This window comes from Lipotes vexillifer, unplaced genomic scaffold (assembly GCF_000442215.2).
Source record: "Lipotes vexillifer unplaced genomic scaffold, Lipotes_vexillifer_v1.1 scaffold593, whole genome shotgun sequence".
NCBI lineage: Eukaryota > Metazoa > Chordata > Mammalia > Artiodactyla > Lipotidae > Lipotes > Lipotes vexillifer.
The window spans coordinates 823,040-841,577 of NW_006773778.1; the positions used below are offsets into that span (position 1 = coordinate 823,040).

The window sequence follows — 18,538 nt, forward strand, 5'->3', positions numbered from 1 at the left end:
GATGAATTGGCAGATTGGGATTGACATGTATACATTAATATGTATAAAATAGATAACTAATAAGAACCTGCTGTATAAAAAAAGTAAATAAATAAAATTAAATGTAAAAAAAAGAAAAGACTGCCCCCAGGTAACTCCTGTGGTATGATGTTTTTAAGGAAAACCCCAAGATTGTGTAAGTTTTTAAATATTTTATAGGAATTTTATGACTTCATTACATGTATGTATTTATTCCACCTGGGAATTGTTATATAATGTGAGGTAGAGATTTCTTTTTTTCCCCTTATGTTTAGCCATTTGCCTCAATGCAGTTCTGATTATGTTAGCCCCTTAATTAGATACTGTCAAAACTCTCCATACCCTCCTACCCTCACCTCCAGAATAATGTTCAGATTTCCTGTCCTGACATCCAAAGCACTCAATGGCCTGGCCCTGTTTTCTTTCCTACCCTGTTTCATGGATTCTGTGATTTTCCTACTGCTTTTTGAACTGTACAGAGATGAGACCCAGTGGGTGTGTAAAGCCCTCTGAGAACCATCTTGGCATAGAATAAGGGAGTCAAAACAGGCAAAGACAGTATCGCTCACTCCCACTTCAAGTACAGAAACTCCCCTTTCACCAGATTTACATGATGATGCTTCCAGACAAGAATTTTATTGAAGATATTTAACTGCTTTAAAAGGAAAAACAAAAAAACCCAAAAATCCACTCTCTAAACCAACTGATCCTCCTGTGTGAGCCTCACAATATCTGCTTCTTATAGATCAAAATCCCCAGGAAACAGACTTTGAGGCAGAGATCTGTGCACAAGAGTTTTATCGAGGAGTGATCTCCTGTAAAGGAATGAAGGAAGTAGGATGAAATAGAAAGAGATGTTAGAATTCTGAAACACTTACAATAGAGATTCCAAACAAAGCTAGAAGGACCTCTGAAGCTTGAATGAGATGTCCCAAATTGAGGTAAGGGGCAGTGTTGTCCAGCTGTTGGATTGTGGCTGCCCTGAGGAAGTAAACTTGGGTGAAGAACTCTTTTGGGTTGTGGGCCTTTCCTGGAGAAAGACTCAGATATTAGCCACACACAGACCACAATTCCATCAGTTGGGGGAATGAGTGCCTCAGTTCTGCAAGGGTTTCTGGGCAGTATACACGTCTACACCATTTCCATGCACTGGTTCAGGCTATTTTGTCAAGGGTGACATTTCTCACCACCTCCAAATCCTACCTATCCATTAAGCCTGGCTCTAACACTATAGCCTCCATTGAACATTCCCTGATTCTTGTCATTGTTAATAATATTTTTCTCCTCTTAATTTCAAGCACTTTATCTATATTCCTCTTCTGGCACTATAGCATTTATCTTGGTCTACCTTCCATTAGAGCCAATTTTTACTTCAATTAATTAAGAACTTTCAATGATCCAGGCAATAAATTCGGACCTGGGGATATAGCGTGAATAAAACAGATATGATTCTCTCCATACTTTAAACAAATAATTGGAAGTTTTAAAGTTCACAGTAGTAAAAGAGCATGTAGCACAAAACAATTCAAACAAGGATGTCAGGGAACGACTCTCTAAAGAAGTGATGTTAAACACAGGGCAAAAGCATAAGTAGAGAGTAGCTTATTGAAAGGTGATGGGGATAAGAAGTGGGTTGTATTCAAGTAAGAGAGAGTTGCAAATGCTAACACTGACATTTATTCAACAAATATATATATATATCTTCCTCTGTGCCAGACATCATTTTAGGTGCTGGAGTTCCATCACTAAACAAAACAGAAGAAAATTCCTTCCTCTCATGGACTTTGCGTTCTAGGAAATGAAATAATCCAATATAGCTAGAGTTTAGAGAACAAAGGAGAAAGTGGTACGAGAGGTGCAAGATGTGACTGTATTGGTAGGTAGAGACAGACTACTAGAAGCCTGATAAGAATTCGAAAATTTTTATACCATAGGATATGGTCAGATTTTTTTAAAAACAATAACTCTAGCTGCTATGTACATGTCCTGTCTCTCCTACTATACTGAAAGCTTTTAGAAGACTGCTCTCTAAGAAGCACATAAAGCCCCTTTGTAAATAATGGGCACCTAATAAACAATAACAATAACTAACACTTGAGTGCTTTCTGTGTGCATGAGACTGGTCTAAGCACATACCATGTGTTAAATCATTAATCCTCACAATCCACCATCTCAGTTGACTGGCTGAATGAGAGGAGCTATGCTTATTCCTTTGCAACACTGGAACCTGGATACACCTGAAAATCTACAGATATGTGCAAGGTAAGGGGAGAAGGAAGTGGCAGAGGAGAAAAAAAGTCAAAATGCCACATGCACAGCTCCATACGCCTTAGCATCTTATTCAAACCAAGTCATTTTAAAACATTCACAGTGAACTACAAAGATAAGAATACGTGGACAAGAAAACAGCATGATCCTATGGCCAAGAAAGACTGGTGTACACACTGGCACATCTCTAGGACCCTCATCGTATCCTCTGTATTAATAACTGTTTAAACATGTGTCTAAAGAACGTGATAAACTGGTTTAACAAAATTATTGTGCTTTCTGAGGAGGCGTTTTTTACAAATCATAACAATCTCTTAAAGCATCAACAGTAGCCCATCCCTCTTGTAAAAAAGTTAAAAATTTTTTTTTAAATCTCGAGAAATTGTCTCCTGGGGTCTGCAAAGAGACCTGCCCTGACTGGGAGACCTGCCCTGATTGGGAGACCCCTACCCACCCATCCCCATCCCTGGAGTTCCCTGACATTGCAACACACAAAATGAAAGCATCTCCTGTAGCCTTTGAAAAGGGGCCGCACCTGCCTGCCTGAAAAGCTAGATAAATATTACCCTTACAAAGAGGCACGCAGGAACAGAGCCTCACAAGTATGTTCCTATTTCCAAATAGGAAACAACACAACGAGCCAGGGTATCTCAGAAGATGAGGAAAGGCAATTCAGGTGGGAGGATACAGTTGTGTGGTGAAGGGTGGTCACGTTTAATAGGTTTACAGGAGGATCTTTGACCAGAATTCCATTCACATACAAAACAAATGTGAAACGGTTCAGCGGTCCTTTCCTTCAAGCAATCCCGAGTTCTTGGATTAAGTGTAGGTTTATCTATGTAGGTTTATCTGTAGATTTACCCATAAAGAACGTATAAATAATAATCAAGAGCCACACCCTCCCCGAATGGAGCTTTATTTCTGTGTGCCAATTCCCCAAAGATTGGATCTCCTGCTTGATTTCTTTAGCGTTTTCCTCCATTGCAGGCAAGAGTTTCAGCCCCTCGCTGGCCCTTGTCCCTCTCGCAGTGCTGGAGGCATGGCGGACTGATCTGAGTAGGAAATCAAGACACCTTAACTTTATGACATTTCATAAATTTTGTTTAAACAAGTGCAAACCAAAACCAGGATTTTGCAATAAAAAGTATTTTTTATAGAAACCAAACAAGACTAACAGCCTTTAGAAAGGCAGAGGAACTGCTTTTTTTGACAGCCCTGAAAAGCTTTAACGTCAAAGACAGGAGCCCTGTCACAGAACAGAGAAGTTCTACCCCCTACTTGTTTATATCTTCCTGAGGCCCTAACTCCACCCCAGCCCACCCCACTCCCAGAGGTCTTCCAGAAACAGAAGGCGTCAGGTTTAACCTTTTCCTTTATCACAGGGCCTTTTAACTGCCCGGAGACATACGACTTGATGAACTACAGGCTGCAGCTGTGCTAAACGTAGTCAAAATCAATACATAAGCAAATAACAATAACGTTCTGTTGGCACATACAGGCACAGTGTTAAGCGTGTATATTATTGCAGCAATCCAGACGAGCAAACTGAGGCTTAGAGATTAGTACCTGGCAGAATAAAGAGCAGATTGCTTGATCTAAAAAATCTATGCTTGGGTTTCCCTGGTGGAGCAGTGGTTAAGAATCTACCTGCTAATGCAGGGGACACAGGTTCAAGCCCTGGTCTGGGAGGATCCCACATGCCGCGGAGCGACTAGGCCCGTGAGCCACAACTACTGAGCCTGCACGTCTGGAGCCTGTGCTCCGCAACAAGAGAGGCCACGATAGTGAGAGGCCCGCGCACCGTGATGAAGAGTGGCCTCTGCTTGCCACAACTAGAGAAAGCCCTCGCACAGAAATGAAGACCCAACACAGCAAAAATAAATAAAAATACATTAATAAACTAAAAAAAAAAACCTCGCTATGAGCACTCTTTAAAAAAAAATCTATGCTTTACCAACAGTACTACACTACCTATAAATTAAATTTATAAAATGTTATCTTTAAATAGACTTCTTAATCCTTAGGTACTCAAAATTGTTTTAAATTAAATAAATATAGCCGGGCAGCAAGTCTGCCTGTGGCTAAATTTAATGCTTAGGACAAAAATACAACTTAGTCAAATTATTTGCCTTTTTCATATATAATATGATATAGCTCAGAAAAATCAGAATCATTGATTCATTTACTCAACAGATTTTTTGGAATTTCCTTCTGTGCGCCAGTGACCAAGAACATGTATTGAACAGTCTCTGACCTCTTGAATTTTACTGGCTAGTGAGGGAGACAAACATTAACTACGGAAGCACACAAATATTTAAATAACTGTACATTGTTATAAGCGTTGTAAGGGACAAGTATGTGTTATGAGAGAAGAACCAGGAAAACCAGTATTAACTGGGCTGTCAGAAAGGTCCCTCTGGGGAAGCAATTAATAATTTGAAATGTGAAGGATGCATAGAAAGTATTTAGGCTGAAAGTAAAAGGAAGGAAGGTGTTCCAGGCAAAGGATGTACTTTTACCAAGGCCCTGAGCAAGAAAAGAGCTTGGCTATTTCCAGACTAGGCATCCCAGGAAGGAGGTAGGAAATGAGGCTGAAAATGAAGAATATAGACCATCAGGAGTTGGATTTTACCCTAAGTGCAACAGAAACCCATTAAAGGATTCTCAACAGGATAGTTTTAGAATCTGATTTATTATTATTATTATTTTTTTTTTTTTTTTTTTTTCTTTACGCGGACCTTGCGTTACGTGGGCCTCTCACTGTTGTGGCCTCTCCCATTGCGGAGCACAGGCTCCGGACGCGCAGGATCAGTGGCCATGGCTCACGGGCCCAGCCACTCCGCGGCATGTGGCATCTTCCCGGACCGGGGCACGAACAAGTGTCCCCTGCATCGGCAGGCGGACTCTCAACCACTGCGCCACCAGGGAAGCCCTGATTTATTATTTTTAAAAGCTCAAATCTGGCTGCTGTGTACAAAATGGATGTCAGGAGGGCAAAAGTGAAAGAGGGAGATGAGGTAGGAAGTCTTGCTTACAGTCATCCAAGCAAAAAGATTGGTGGTGGCTTGGACTAAAGTGTCAACACTGGAACCTGAAGAGATGTAAACAGATTGTAGTATATATATTTAGAAGATTATAAGATTTAATGGTGAGTTTTATATGGGAGAGGATAAGGGAGGGGTGAGATAAGGTAGGGTCAAAGATAAGTCCCAGGTTTCTGAATTGAGCAATTGGGTAGATGGAGGTATAGAATAACTTGAAATAAGAGTAAAAGGGGGTAGGGCTGGTAGATGGGTATCATCTAGACCAGCATCTCTAATTTAATGTGTATATGAATCACCTGCAGAATCTGATTCAGTAGGTCTGGGGTGGGGTCAGAGATACTGCATTTCTACAAGCTCTCAAATGACGTCAATGCTATTTGTCCATTGACCACACTTCGAGTAGCAAGGCTCTACTCTACCAACCCAACATAGGGTTATAAAATTTTTATTTAATTATGATGATTTCCTAAGGAAAGGAGATTTTAATTACAAAAAAGAGAGCATAATTTAAAAATAAAGTTCTTTAAGACAAAGTGATTTAATTTTATGAAAAAGTACACCTCCCTTTGTTTGTCCATTTGGCCACAGATGAAATGAAATTTTTATTATGAACTGACTTTGAATAGCCACTGATCTAAACAAAATAACTTATTGATGAACAACATTTTTCAAATTTCAACTACTCGTGATCACAGCTACTATTTCATTCCTCCATAAAGTAAAAATCCTATTATCTATAAGGAACACACAACCACTAGAATCAGCTTAATATTGTTCTTGGCTTCTAACTGTGTTCAGTAAATCTTTTTCAAATCATTAGAATCATAGAAAATTTACACAAAGTAGAACCACAGAAAATAAGTGCTATTTTGACACATTGATATAAGTCAATATTAGAATTAGCTCCCTCCTCACTTTATTGAATGTTTTTAGTCAGACTTACTTTAGGTAAAATATATGTGTATTGTAAATTATCAGATAAAAGCTGGTAGTTTGGCAACTTTAAACAGTGACTAGAGGGCAATTAAATTGTCAATAAGATTAGATTGAATTTTAGAAGGATGAGAGGAAGCAAGTAGAGTTTAAATACATGAAAGAGCAAGATGACAAGTATTGTTCAATAATTTCCAAATAATTTGTAAGGGCTTTGAAGGCAGGATCGATATTTTATACATTTTGGAATTCCCACAGTGCCTAGCGACATGCAGGGTGCTAACTAGCCAAATGAAAGGAATGTAAAACCGGAAAGAATAATAACAGTTAATGACCAAATATTAGAACAACGGTAATGTTTCATTTGGTAAACTTTTACAGTTAAATGAAGCGAATGGGAGCCAGTAGTAATAATTAATACCTTCATCTTGTAGCAACAACTTACAATCCAATGAGGCGAAGTCCATATTTTAAGGATGTAAAATTGAGATTCATAGCGATTAGGTGATGAAAAACTAGAAGAAGCTAAAGGAGAGAAAACAATAATTTCTAACCCAGCGAGTCTCTAGGAGAGAGCCATAAATTAAAATATGTCAAGTCAAACCTTATTTCCTGTATACACAAACTATATACTGAGATTCTGTTCCTAGAAGCCCACATGAAAATAGCCATTAATATTAAGAACTACCATACATTAGAATTTTAAGTGTCAATCATTGTGATAAGCACTTCACACAACTTAACTAATTTAATCTTTATGATAACCCTATAAAGTAAAAAAAAAAAAAAAAATATGTTCTATTTACAGATGAGGAAACCTAGACACTAGAGCTAGAGTTGGATTTCTGATCTGACTTCACTGTCCATGCTGTTAAACATAGCTGTACTGAGACAGGCTGGGACCTGGGGCCTGGGACCCTTTGCTGCAGTGCTTGCGTGTGGACATGCATCTCCTAGAGCAATAGAATATAAAGAAACTGTAACTGCACGCATTCCCTGTTGTGACAAATTATGAACAGCAAGATACAAAGAGGCCTAAAACCACATGCCACTTCTGAGGTGCAGGGAGCAATAGCACGGTACTGCACATGATCCCTGCACACAGCACCACCAAGGGGGTGTGCAGACCACCTAAGCCACCCTTCCAGCCCAATCCACCAATCCACCCCCACCCTCACCCCTTTTAAGGGACCAGCTAGCAACCCCTCAGGGGGTGAGCAATGGAACCTGTTACTTGTTTTTGCTCCATCGTTGCTGCAACACGAATCCCAGTAAAGCCTTGTCTGAATTCCTCACCTGGCCTCTTACCAATTCCTTTTGATTAAAGAGTCCAAGGGGGCTTCCCTGGTGGTGCAGTGTTTAAGAATCTGCCTGCCAGGGCTTCCCTGGTGGCGCAGTGGTTGAGAATCTGCCTGCCAATGCAGGGGACACGGGTTCGAGCCCTGGTCTGGGAAGATCCCACATGCCGCAGAGCAACTAGGCCCGTGAGCCACAACTACTGAGCCTGCGCGTCTGGAGCCTGTGCTCTGCAACAAGAGAGGCCGCGATACTGAGGGGCCCGCGCACCGCGATGAAGAGTGGCCCCCGCTCGCCGCAACTAGAGAAAGCCCTCGCACAGAAACGAAGACCCAACATAGCCAAATAAATAAATAAATAAATAAATAGCGTTCCCTTAAAAAAAACAAGAACACCACCAGACGTGGACCTGCCCACCAGAAAGACAAGATCCGGCCTCATCAACCAGAACACAGGCACTAGTCCCCTCCACCAGGAAGCCTACACAACCCACTGAACCGGAGCCCACACACCACAACTACTGAAGCCCACACGTGCCCTAGAGCCTGTGCTCCGCAGCAAGAGAAGCCACCGCAATGAGGAGCACGCGCACCGCAAGGAAGAGTAGCTCCTGCTCGCCACAACTAGAGGAAGTCCACGCACAGCAACAAAGACCCAACACAGCCAAAAATTAATTAATTAATTTTTTAATAAAAGAGTCCAAGGACCCTGATCAATAACAATACTGTACTGTGAAAATACTGAAACTGACCATAAAAATAAAGATTAAAAAAACCATAAACATACATAAAATTAAACACAATATGAGAACTGTTTTGTAAATGTGGGAGGGTTTTTTTCCACATATACTTGTCCGGCCAAGACTCCTTAAAGTGTGAGTCAATGAAAGTTAGACTGAAACATCTTTTTTCTGGAAAATCTCCCTATGGAAAATGTTCTTCTTTGCTCCAAGAAGTTGAAAAATCATAGTCCTGGGATTATGGGTATTTTTATTCTTTTTGCTTACTTGTTTCTTTCCTGTGTTAAACATGTGTTACTTATGCAATTTTTTTTAAAAAAGAAAAACTTAAAAGATAATTGGGAGATAAAAATAAAAAACTATTGTCAGGACTGAATTAATAAAGGTTGTATCGAACATATACCAATCATGCATATTTGAGTGACAAATAACAACTAGAAAACTATCAATTTCCAAGTAAATATTGAACTTAAGACTATATAGTCAAAGTATAATCACTGATTATAGGGTTGAAAAAAAGAGGATGAATTTCATCAACAACGCAATAAAAATGATTACTTTTGAGTAATGCAAAACATAAGCAAAAAATTCCTAATTTAAATTAGCATCCTAAGTCCAAAATAAGTATAATTATATCTTTATTTTTAATGGGGGATTTTTTTTTAAATTTAAGGAACATTATGGAGGTTCCTTAAAAAACTAAAAATAGAATTAACATATGACCCAGCAATCCCACTACTGGGCATATACCCAGAGAAAACCATAATTCAAAATGACACATGCACCCAATGTTCATTGTAGCATTATTTACAATAGCCAGGTCATGGAAGCAACCTAAATGCCCATCGACAGATGAATGTATAAAGAAGATGTTGTACATATATACAATGGAATGTTACTCAGCCATAAAAAGGAACGAAATTGGGTCATTTGTAGAGATGTGTATGGACCTAGAGACTGTCATACAGAGTGAAGTAAGTCAGAAAGAGAAAAAAAAAATCATATATTAATGCATATATGTGGAACCTAGAAAATGGTACAGATGAACCAGTTTGCAAGGCAGAAATTGAGACACAGATGTAGAGAACAAATGTATGGACACCAAGGGGGGAAAGCAGTGGGGGGTGGGGTTGGTGAATTGGGTGATTGGGATTGACATGTATACACTGATGTGTATAAAATTTATGACTAATAAGAAAAAAAACCCCACAAAGATCACATATAGCAAATCTCATGACATTGTATACTTTAAATATGTGCAGTTTATTGTATGTTGGTTATACCACAATAAAACCAGAAAAACCTAGGAAAAAATTAACTAAACAAATACTATGTGCTTAGGTCATGTGGAAAATGTTTTTATAAAATGTCAAGCAAATTCCCCCATGTTGAACAGTATGTAATCTACTTGGAAAGATGTTCACAAAAAATCAGAAAAATAAAAGTACAGTATAGTATATGACCAAATATTTGATTGTCTAACAAAAACTAAATGTATACGAAGTCAGACAGAAGTATTGGAATAAATTTCTTCATGAGATGGGATTTAAGATAAATTGTAAAGAAAGTGTGGGAAAGTTTTTCTCAATGAATAGTGTAGAAAACCTGCATCGAATTCATCTAAAGAGCATATTAAAAATACAAGTTCCTAGGCACCATCCAAGACCTGTGGAATCTTAATCTCTGGTCTCTGAAATCTCTGTCTCCATCTCTGAAATCAAGGAATCTACATTCTAATACTTCCCTCAGAAAATCCTTCCAAGATGAGCTGATGTTTACAAGACCTTTCTTTCAATAGTGTCATTTACTGGCTGATATGCAAAGTAAAGATTGAATGAATTTTGGTGGTCATGCAAGGAAATCTGAAGGGTCAAACGTGGCTACACTTCCAAAGAAAATTTGCTGAGTTTGGGGACTACATGTAGGATGCTGAGTTGCTCTGCAGAGGCTTCTAAAACACAGAGTGAGATCTTCCATAATGTCATGGTGCTTAGAAAACAAAGTCCTCCTGGAAGGTTGGGGCCTGCCTCAAACACACATTCAGTCTCCCCATTAAGACATTTGCTAGATTTCAATGCTGTAGGATGTGGGAAGCTAAAGAGCAAGCTCAGCACTTCTGAAAGGAAAACCTGAAGTTTCTCATCTTTGGGGGCCAAGAAGATAGAGATCTGTTAGAGTTTCAGTCAGGCCTGCTCAACGTATAGGAGAAAAGAGATGGACTGCGGTTCAGTCCTACTAAAACTAAAACTCAGCCTTGACCCATTGAATCCCTGATTGTATTAAAGTTGTTGGCTATTCACCTTTAAATAGTGAATACTTTCCAGTGGAAGATAATGTCTTCTGAATCTCTTACACTTTTCAAACACACAATGTTGTACTTAAAACAAAAAGTTGTTAAATGTGTGAGAAGGCAGAGAAGCATGATTTATAATCAAGAAATAAACATGGAAAAGAAGCAGATCCAAAAATAATTCTCCTATTGAAGCTCTCAAAGATTTAAAAATAACTTTAACCTGTTAAATAAAGAAAAATGTATACTAAATGAATGAAAAAATGGAGATTTAATTAGAATATATTAAACAAGATTAAGATGGACATTCAAGAACTAAAAAATAAAATATCTGAAATTAAGAGTTAAGCAGAAAAGATTAGTGAATTCAAAGTCAGGTCAATAAAGAATGGAAAAGATGAAGCACAAGAAGAAACAAAGAATTGAAAAAGATATAACAGAGAAATATGGGAAATAGTTAAAAGTTCTAATATACATGTAATTGGAGTCCAAGAAAAAGAGAAGAGTGAGAACGAAGTGGAAGAAATATTTGAAGAGATAATAGCTGAGTTTTTAAAAACTGGTTAAAAGGCATCAGTGAAAGAATTCAAGAAGCTCAGCAAATGCCAGACGGATGAAAACAGAAGACACACACAAAAGCACACATACACAAGAATACACACACATACACACACACACATGACAGATGGAAGAGGATTGCCAAACTACTGAAACCAAAGGCAAAGAAAAAAATTTTAAGCAGGAAGAGAAAAAAAAGACATATGACTTTGAACGGAGCAACACTAAAACTAATGTTTGACCTTTCAACAAAAATTTGGAATCCAGAAGACAACAGAATACATTTTTAAAGTGCTGGATAAAAGTTGTCAACTTACAATTCTGTACAGTCTGTTGTAAGATATCATTTAAAAATGACGATAAGGGCTTCCCTGGTGGCGCAGTGGTTGAGAGTCCGCCTGCCGATGCAGGGGACGCGGGTTCGTGCCCCGGTCCGGGGGGATCCCACATGCCGCGGAGTGGCTGGGCCCGTGAGCCATGGCCGCTGAGCCTGCGCGTCCGGAGCCTGTGCTCCGCAACGGGAGAGGCCACAACAGTGAGAGGCCTGTGCACCGAAAAAAAAAAAAAAAAAAAAATGACGATAAGGACATTTTCAGACAACAAACTCTGAGAAACTTACTCATCAGAAGACCTGAATTATAGGAAATACCAACAGAAGATGTTCAAACTCAATGAAAATAATCCCAGATTATAAATTCAGAACTGCTGGAAGGAATAAGAAAAATGTAAAGGGTAAATATACTAGCAAATATGAAATATTACTGGCTGTTTAAAATAGCAGTAACAAAATAATGTATTTTGGACCTATGTAGAAGTAAAATATTGACCAAAAAAACCCGAAAGGTGAAAAGTGAATAAATATATTTTACCTGTTGTAAGGTTCTTGTTTGAAACATAGTGTAAGTGATGGGTTAAGGTGCTATGTAATAAATCAAGGAGTCATATTTTATCTTGAGTAACCAATAAAAATTATACTAAAATGTATAACTAAAAAGCTAAAAAGGAGAAAAATTGAATAATAAAAATACTCTATTACTCCTTCTTTCTTGCCTACTTTTGGATTAAAGGAAAAAAGAACAGAATTAGAAAACAACAAACAAGATGGTAAGCTTAAACCCAACCATGTCCATAACATAAAAGGACTAAATCTACTTAGAAGACCAAGACTTGATGAAAAAATAAAATCAACAACGAAAACGAATATTCTGTGTGTGTGCGTTTCCCTCCCTCTTTCTCCTACTGCTGTTGGCTGAATATGGAGTAATCAAGATCAGTTTTTGGAGGACTAGGGGAAAAGGAGAGGGAGTTAGCAAGGAGGTGGAAAAGAACGACATCCCTCTCTCCCCCTTCTGAAGCTCAGATACACAGCTATTAGACAAAACAAAACGACAACAAAACTATAGATACGAAAGGTCATTTTCAATAGGAAATAAGAAATACGTGTTTCTATTAAACAGCACGTTGTACTGTAGTGTATATGGAAAATTACTTTAGCCTTCAGATGTAACTTTTGAAGAAAAAAAAAAAAGCCGGATGGTAAAAGAATAGTTTCCCAAGTAGTCATGATAGTTAAACCTAATTAATTAACCTAATTAATTCAGAATAACTTTATATTCAGAAATGTTTGAGTCACTAAATTTAGATAGCTATAAATCTAAGATTACACCGTTTGCGACTAAGAAATTAACCCACGCGGCGTAATTATTATCGAGTTAATTTCAACAAGTATGTACTGGCAATTTTTCTCCGCCCCCGACCCCTAGTTTCCAGCACCGCTAACACGGCGTGAAGGAGCGAAAGTGACGGTAAGCTAGGGAGAAGCTGCGGTAGCGGCGCCCCGAAACCCCAAGGGGGATTCTTCCTCCACTAGCTGCAGCCGGGCCGGGAGGCGGGTCTCCTCGGCCTAGGTAGACCCGTGGCCCCGCCCCCGAAGCGTCGGGCCCACCCGACGGCCGCCGCGTTGCTATGGAAACCGCCCCGCGTTGCTATGGAAACGACCGTCGCTCCGCGCAGCCAGGACAGAGATGGCGGCTGGGGAGCTGGGGCCTTTGGGCGGCTACTACTTCAGATTCCTGCCTCAGAAAACCTTCAAGTCTCTGAGCACGCCGGAGACCACCAGCCGGCTCCGCCAGTGGTGAGAGGCTGAGGGGCAGGAAGAGAAGAGCCCCTCGGTCTTCGCGCCTGCGGAGACGCGGGTCGGGCGGCGAGGCGGCCCCTTCCTGAGTGAAACCGGGAGGCAGCCGTAACGGGGGCGAGGGGCGGACTTCGTGGGTGGGACGGGCTGAGTGTGCTCCCCCAGAGGATGCTACCCCAAGTTGACTTTCTCTTCTCTGCCCCAGGTCCATGCTGGGTAGAATCAAGGTGCAGGCGTTCGGGTTTGACCAGACGTTTCAGGTTTATCGGAAGGATGATTTCGTTATGGTTGGTATGGGGGTTGGAGAGTTCCTTGGACCACTGCTGATTTTACATTTTTTCCCACTTCGGCATAAATTCTTGGGAAGACGCCATTACTCAGTGACGTCGTTTTCTTGGAGTTTGAGAATAATAAAAAGGTTCAAATGGTCAGTTTTAAGAGGAACTTTTACATTTCGTATCACCATAAATTAGCTCATCTTCAGTATCCTGCCATATAGAACTTTTCCATTTTGAAAAGTCAATCTCTCACTAGAAAATTGGGTCTTTTAGTAGGTACAACTAATATTATCCAGCTTTATCACCAGCTTTATTTACTAGGGTTAGCTTCAAAGTACTTCTGGTTGTTTCTCGAAATCAAGTCTACCCTGTGAGTACAGGCTCTATTAGCAGTTCCAATGAAGAATTCCAGAAAAAGTCTTAAGCAGTGGCAGAGTTATTGGAATAAGTCTTTAGCTGGTAGAGGTAGCTGCTTTGAAAAGGGAAAAACTCATTTGAAGGTGCAAATTCTGGTGTGTTTGTTAAATTTCATTCACGTTATTTAAAATCCTGAAGTTTTTTAATCCTCAATTAAATGGAAAATACTGTTATGGTTTGGGATATTATTTTTGCCATTCATGCCCTTCAGGCATTGACTGTAGCATAGTTGACATAGTTTATTTACTCATTCACAAACACTTCCTGAGAGCTACCATGTGCTAGGAATTCTGTCAAGTGGTGGGGTTGCTAGAAGGAACAAGACAGACAGGAGCCTGGCTTTGAAGGATCTTACAGACCCATGGCAAAACTGCCAACAAATAAAAAAATCAGATCATCTCATACAGAATGATAGTGCAGTGAAGAAAATATTAGCCTAGTTAAGAAACCAAAATATTTACTGTGAGGGAAATTAGTTTCCCAGGGCTGCTGTAGCAAAATACCACAAACTGGGTGGCTTAAAACAACAGAAATGTATTGTCTTACAGTTTTGGAGGCTAGAAGTCCAAAATCAGGGTGTCAGCAGGGTTATGCTCTCTCTGAAATCTATAGGGACAAATCCTTCCTTACCTCTTCCTAGCTTCTCATGGTTGCCAGCAGTCCTTGGCACTCTTTGGCTTGCAGCTGCAGAACTTGAATCTCTACCTCTGTCAAAGTCACGTAGCTCTCATCATGTGTCCATGACTGTGTCTCTTCTCTTTTTATAACAACACCAGTCATATCGAATTAAGAGCCCACCCTACTCCAGTATAACCTCATTTTAACTAATTTTATCTGCAACAACCCTGTTTCCAACTAAGGTCACTTTCTGAGGTTCCAAGAAGGACATGAATTTTGGGTAGAGGATTGAGGGTGGAATACTCTTCAACCCTGAACAGAGGGTAAATTGGTTAAATGTCTATTTCCCTTTACCTAAGTTAGTGTTATAATGTTAATATAATATGCCACTGATATGGCATTAATGACATTTCTCAAATATTCATGGTAAGATTTGTATAGTTTTTAATATTTTTCATTTATGCCAGTATTGGCTCTCAATATTTTTTTAAAAGGAGATGATCAGGATTTTAATTTGCTGAATTTTAGAGTGCTGTACAATTTTTAATAGAAGCCATTTACTCAATAAATATTTGTTGGATACTTACTGTATCCCTGCTGGGAGGTATTAAAAAGATGAAGAGACCTGATCCCAGCTTGTAAGTGATGTGTACAGTTTTGGAAGCTAGAAATGTAAAGAATTCTCTACAAGACAAAATAATTGCTATACTGGAGGATATATAAGGTGCCCTAGGCACAAGGAAAACAAAAGATCACTCAATTGGAGGGTCATTGGTGTCAGAAAAATTTCACAGAGAAGGGTGTAGAATTAATTTGGGTTGTTCAATAGACACAAAGTTCTTCAACAAAATCAAAATTCATCCATAAAAGGACAACAAATTTCCATAATAGCAGGCAATTTTTTTCAAACTAATTTTCAATATCTTCATGTTTATTTATCCTAATTTTTTCCTGTGAGGTAGACAGTATTATTCCCATATTTCAATTTAAAGAACTGTATTCATACAATCATTATTTTTACTCATGTAACTAATTTGGAGGAAATAAAGCACTGTGGCTAAGAGCATGGCCCAGAAGGAGATTTACTTTGAAGCTAATGAATCTTCAGGACCCCTCACTAGCTAAAGCTCCTCACTTAGAGAATCCCCTTCCAAGGAACTCAGAGATACTCCAGCAGTATGTTCACATGTTTTTGGAGTTTTTCAAAAGTAGATATTTTGTATTCTTAGACTCCCTAAAATCATTTATGCTTAGAGCCCTACAAAACCTGGATCCCCTGCTCATTTGGCCTCAAGTTAGCTGTCTCTGTTCAAATTCCAACTCTTGCCACTTGCTGGCTCTATGACATTGGGCAAGTTACTTAACCTTCTTCAGCCTCTGTTTACTTCTGCAAAATGATCACAGTGCTTGTCTTTTTGAAAATGAAAATAATGCTGAATATCTAATGGGATTGTTATGAAGATTAAATGAATCATATAAAATATTTAGCAAAATGCCTGGCTCATAATAAGTGCTGTTATTGTTATTAACATTTGTTTACTACTTTACAAAGTGTTTTCCCAAAGCAGTAGTGACTCCTGTGTGCTAGATTTAGCTTTCAGCACTTTTTATCCATTTATCACGAATCTTTACAACAATCTGGTAAATTTGGTGTTTTGACCCCCGTTTTACAGCTGAGGAAACTGAAGCTCAGAATGGTTAAATAATTTGTGCAAGCTTGCCCAGCAAATGGCAAAACCCAGGCCTTTGACTCCAACTTCCATGTCATTTCTACTACAAAAACTATAACTGAACAAAGGGTACTGCTTAAACTAGGATTACAGATTATGAATTTTCCCTTTCAACTTAAAAACAAATTATGGGGCTTCCCTGATGGCGCAGTGGTTGAGAATCTGCCTGCCAATGCAGGGGATACAGGTTCGAGCCCTGGTCTGGGAAGATCCCACATGCCACGGAGCAACTGGGCCCGTGAGCCACAACTACTGAGCCTGTGCGTCTGGAGCCTGTGCTCTGCAACAAGAGAGGCCGCGACAGTGAGAGGCCCGCGCACCGCGATGAAGAGTGGCCCCCACTTGCCACAACTAGAGAAAACCCTCGCACAGAAACGAAGACCCAACACAGCCAAAAATAAATAAATAAATTTATAAAAAAAAAAAAAAAAAAAAAAAACAAATTATGTTCCAAAATTTATTTGTGAGGTAGTAAGTGGATGGAAGGAAGGAAGGAAATATTCATCCAGCAAATATTTCTTTAGTTCCTAAGTCTGTATAGATGAACAATACACAGTTAAAGAGAAGGAAACAGACCAAAAATTGCATTGCAGAATGAGAAGTGATATAAAACATAACATGCACAAGGTACTGTAGTGGCACAAAAGAGAAAGTGGTCATTTTTGACTGAGGTGGTTAAAGGAGGGTTTCCAAAAGACAGGGCACTTGAGCTAGGGCCTGAAAGATGAGTAGGAGCTTGTCAGGTAGACAAAGTGGGATTATTTTAGACAGATGGGTGGGACGATATTGTATAAGACTTTATGTGCCATACAAAGGAGTTTAGACTTTATCTAGCTGCTGAGGAGTTGCTGAAAGGTTTTCAGCAAGACAGTAAAATTTAAAGTACTGAGATCACCTGGCAGAAGTATGGAAGGTAGATTATTAGGACTGAGTCTGGAAGTAGTGAGAACAAATTGGAAACTGTTATCCTCCAGACAGTATATGGTGATACCCTGAGTTAAGACAGGGGCACCGGGATGGCCTGGAGAAACGTTTATGAGAAACGTAGTACTCAAGGACTGATAAGATAATTGAGAGTTAGGCAAAGGGCAACATGTAGGATGACCAAGTTTTTGATTTGGTTGATTAGAGTGGCAAATTTAAATACACAGAAAGTGGAAAAGAGTATATAATGAGAATGAATTCAGTTTCAGTCATGCTGAATTTGAGGTGCATACAAGTGGAAATATCCTAGATAGTTCAATATATTATCTCACTTTGAGTCTCAAGAGAGAGCTCTGGGCTTAGTATATAGTGTTGACATCCTCACCATGGACTAGGGATAATGACAGGAATCTTCCATATGTCCTGCAAGGGACCTCCTTAATTTACAGAGTTTTCTGAAGATCCGCACAACACATTATATCTCATGACCAGACTCTGCTTACATCTCAGGACCACATACCACAGAGACTGCTAGGAACTGCAAATGTTTAGCTGAGCACATTGCTGTCCCAAATAAAATTGGGATTCCTTAAGGAAGAAGGAGAGATTTGATATTGGATCAGAAATCAGCAGTCTGCCAGATAGATGATAAAGTCAAACATCTACTTATATTTCATATGTGTGACATATAATAAACATACATTTAAACTGTGTTATATAAAATATTAGTTTAGAAATATGTTTCTACTCTCACATTTTATGAAACAAGTTTATGCAAATCTTCACATGCATTTGACATCAGTATCTTTGTTATCACTGGAACTAGTTTGTGAATCAAATATTTTTCCAAAGGATATCAGCTTTCCTTAAACTATCTGAGATTCAGAGAATCCCTTCTAATGTCTCACTGGAAATTCTATAATGCAAAATACCATTTGTACACATTAGGGCAGGGTTTTTTGTTTTCTTTAAAAAAATTCATTCTTCAGGTATATAATTGTGATTTCAATAACAACTGTTGCTTTGAGGGGCCTTTATGAAGATTTATTTCCATTGGCTCCAGGCCAATTCACTGCAGGCCACTTAACAAGAATCATCTTTGACTCCTCCTTCTCCCTTTGTCCCTTCTAAATATTCATTGAATCCGTCCACTTCTGTCCCTCCCACTTGCTATCATTTTGACATGATAGCATTCTAATGTGAACATCAGACCTTTCTGGATTACAGTAGTACTATCCCTCCTAATCAGTCTCTTTACAGCCCCTCAGTTCATCTCCACACTGCAGCAGGA

The 18,538-nt window shown here is 39.1% G+C and overlaps 1 protein-coding gene across 2 annotated transcripts in view; it reads left to right on the forward strand.

Moving 5' to 3' along the window:
* The first annotated feature begins 13,144 nt into the window (after positions 1-13,144).
* Positions 13,145-18,538, forward strand: part of CFAP300 (cilia and flagella associated protein 300) — a 28,732-nt gene continuing 23,338 nt past the window's right edge. The window contains exons 1-2 of one of the 2 annotated variants that reach the window (XM_007448551.1): positions 13,145-13,280; positions 13,486-13,567. In XM_007448551.1, coding sequence (XP_007448613.1) covers positions 13,171-13,280; positions 13,486-13,567 — 192 coding nt within the window. In that variant the 5' untranslated portion in view covers positions 13,145-13,170. The remainder of the gene's footprint in view (positions 13,281-13,485; positions 13,568-18,538) is intronic. The other variant, XM_007448550.1, reaches the window with a different exon arrangement.